General features: G+C 42.5%; 1 protein-coding gene across 1 annotated transcript; it reads left to right on the top strand.

Annotated features, from left to right (window-relative positions):
• Nucleotides 1–930, top strand: LOC143804083 (olfactory receptor 10A7-like). The gene has a single exon (XM_077281819.1). The coding sequence runs from the start codon at nucleotides 1–3 to the stop codon at nucleotides 928–930; it is 930 nt and encodes a 309-aa protein (XP_077137934.1).
• The last annotated feature ends 699 nt before the right edge of the window (nucleotides 931–1,629 follow it).

Genomic DNA, 1,629 nt, shown 5'->3' with positions numbered 1-1,629 from the left:
ATGGAAATTGTCAACAAGACCAGGACTGATGAATTCATCCTCCTTGGACTGTCAGAAAATCCAAAGATCCAAGTGCTTTTGTTCCACTTATTTTTACTGCTCTACTTGTCGACTGTTCTTGGGAATTTCCTCCTCGTTGTGGCGGTAAGAATAGATAGTCGTCTTCACCACTCCATGTACTTCTTTCTTTCAAATCTTTCCATCCTTGACATCTGTTACACCTCAATTATCGTTCCTAAGATGTTGGTGAACATTGCCTTGTCTTCCAAAAACATCTCCTTCGCTGGGTGCCTTCTTCAGGTTTATTTCTACCTGTTTATGGGGGAAACTGAGTGCATCCTGTTGGCCTTCATGGCTTATGACCGATATGTTGCCATCTGTCAACCCTTACATTACAGCTTGATTATGAACACGATGTCTTGTGTCAGGATGATCAGTGTCTCCTGGGTCGTCGGTTGTATCATTTCCTCCTCGGATATGTACTTTATGTATCAGTTGAGATTCTGTGGCCCTGTCACCATCGACCACTTCTTCTGTGAAGCTCCATCATTGCTCCAGTTGTCCTGCAGTGACATCTCCGTTAATAACATTGTAACCTTGGTAGGAAGCTCCATCTTGCTCATCGTTCCCGTATGTCTTATTCTTTTTTCTTACGTGCAGATTTTTGTAGTTCTTGTTAAAATCGGTTCTCGAAAGCACAAGGCCATCTCCACATGTGTGTCACACATTACCGTGGTCATCATCTTCTACGGGACAGCTACATTCATGTACATGAGGCCCAGGTATTCATCCACAGAGGTAACCGACAAGCTGGTGTCTGTCTTCTACACGGTTGTTACCCCCATGTTAAACCCTTTGATATACAGTCTGAGAAATAAGGATGTACAAAGAGCTCTGAGACAGATTAAGAAATGTATCTCTGTTCTGTAAGGCCGGACCCATAGTCGATGCTTCTGGTTCATTAAAGGTTTACTTTAGCTAGAAATGGCTCTGACTCTTGTGTAATCCTAGTCTGGTTCAATGATTTTCGCGAACTATGCTTGGAACCAATCACAGACTGGACAAGTCTTTCCGGTACTGTTGGTGGTCTTGGTCCTTTTGAGGTAGCCCTTCCTACTTAGGTCAGATTCACACATGCCTATGCCACAGCCTGAGTAATGACCTCGATGTATGGACTGACTGAGGGTCTCCTGACTGAATTTGGGTCGGGAGGTAGATAGTCCATAAACTAAAGACCATGACACCTGGATGTGTAAACACGACCTTGTATTCAGGCCACCACAAATCAGAAACGCTTCCCAAAATATAAGCCAACCAGTCCATTCACCTTACCAGCCAAATATAAGTAAGAATATTGCACATTTAGCATTTATTTGGGCGACATACGATTGCACACCAAGCCTTTATTTTCTAAATTGAACCCACAAACACCATATGGTATTTCCATTCTACGTTACCTATTGTGCGCGGCAATGAAATGAATTAGTCAAATAGCAATAATAGGCAAAAATGAGATCCCCGTTTATTTGCAGCCTGTAGATTGCCCATGTATGAGTTATTATGGCCTATTCCTGTAAGGAGTTAACGTTGACTGGGTATGCTATATACATACAGTGGCATGTAAAATTT

Source organism: Ranitomeya variabilis, chromosome 2 (genome assembly GCF_051348905.1).
Source record: "Ranitomeya variabilis isolate aRanVar5 chromosome 2, aRanVar5.hap1, whole genome shotgun sequence".
Taxonomy (NCBI): Eukaryota; Metazoa; Chordata; class Amphibia; order Anura; family Dendrobatidae; genus Ranitomeya; species Ranitomeya variabilis.
The sequence above is the reverse complement of the archived record's forward strand: the minus strand, read 5'-3'. Positions and strand labels throughout refer to the sequence as shown.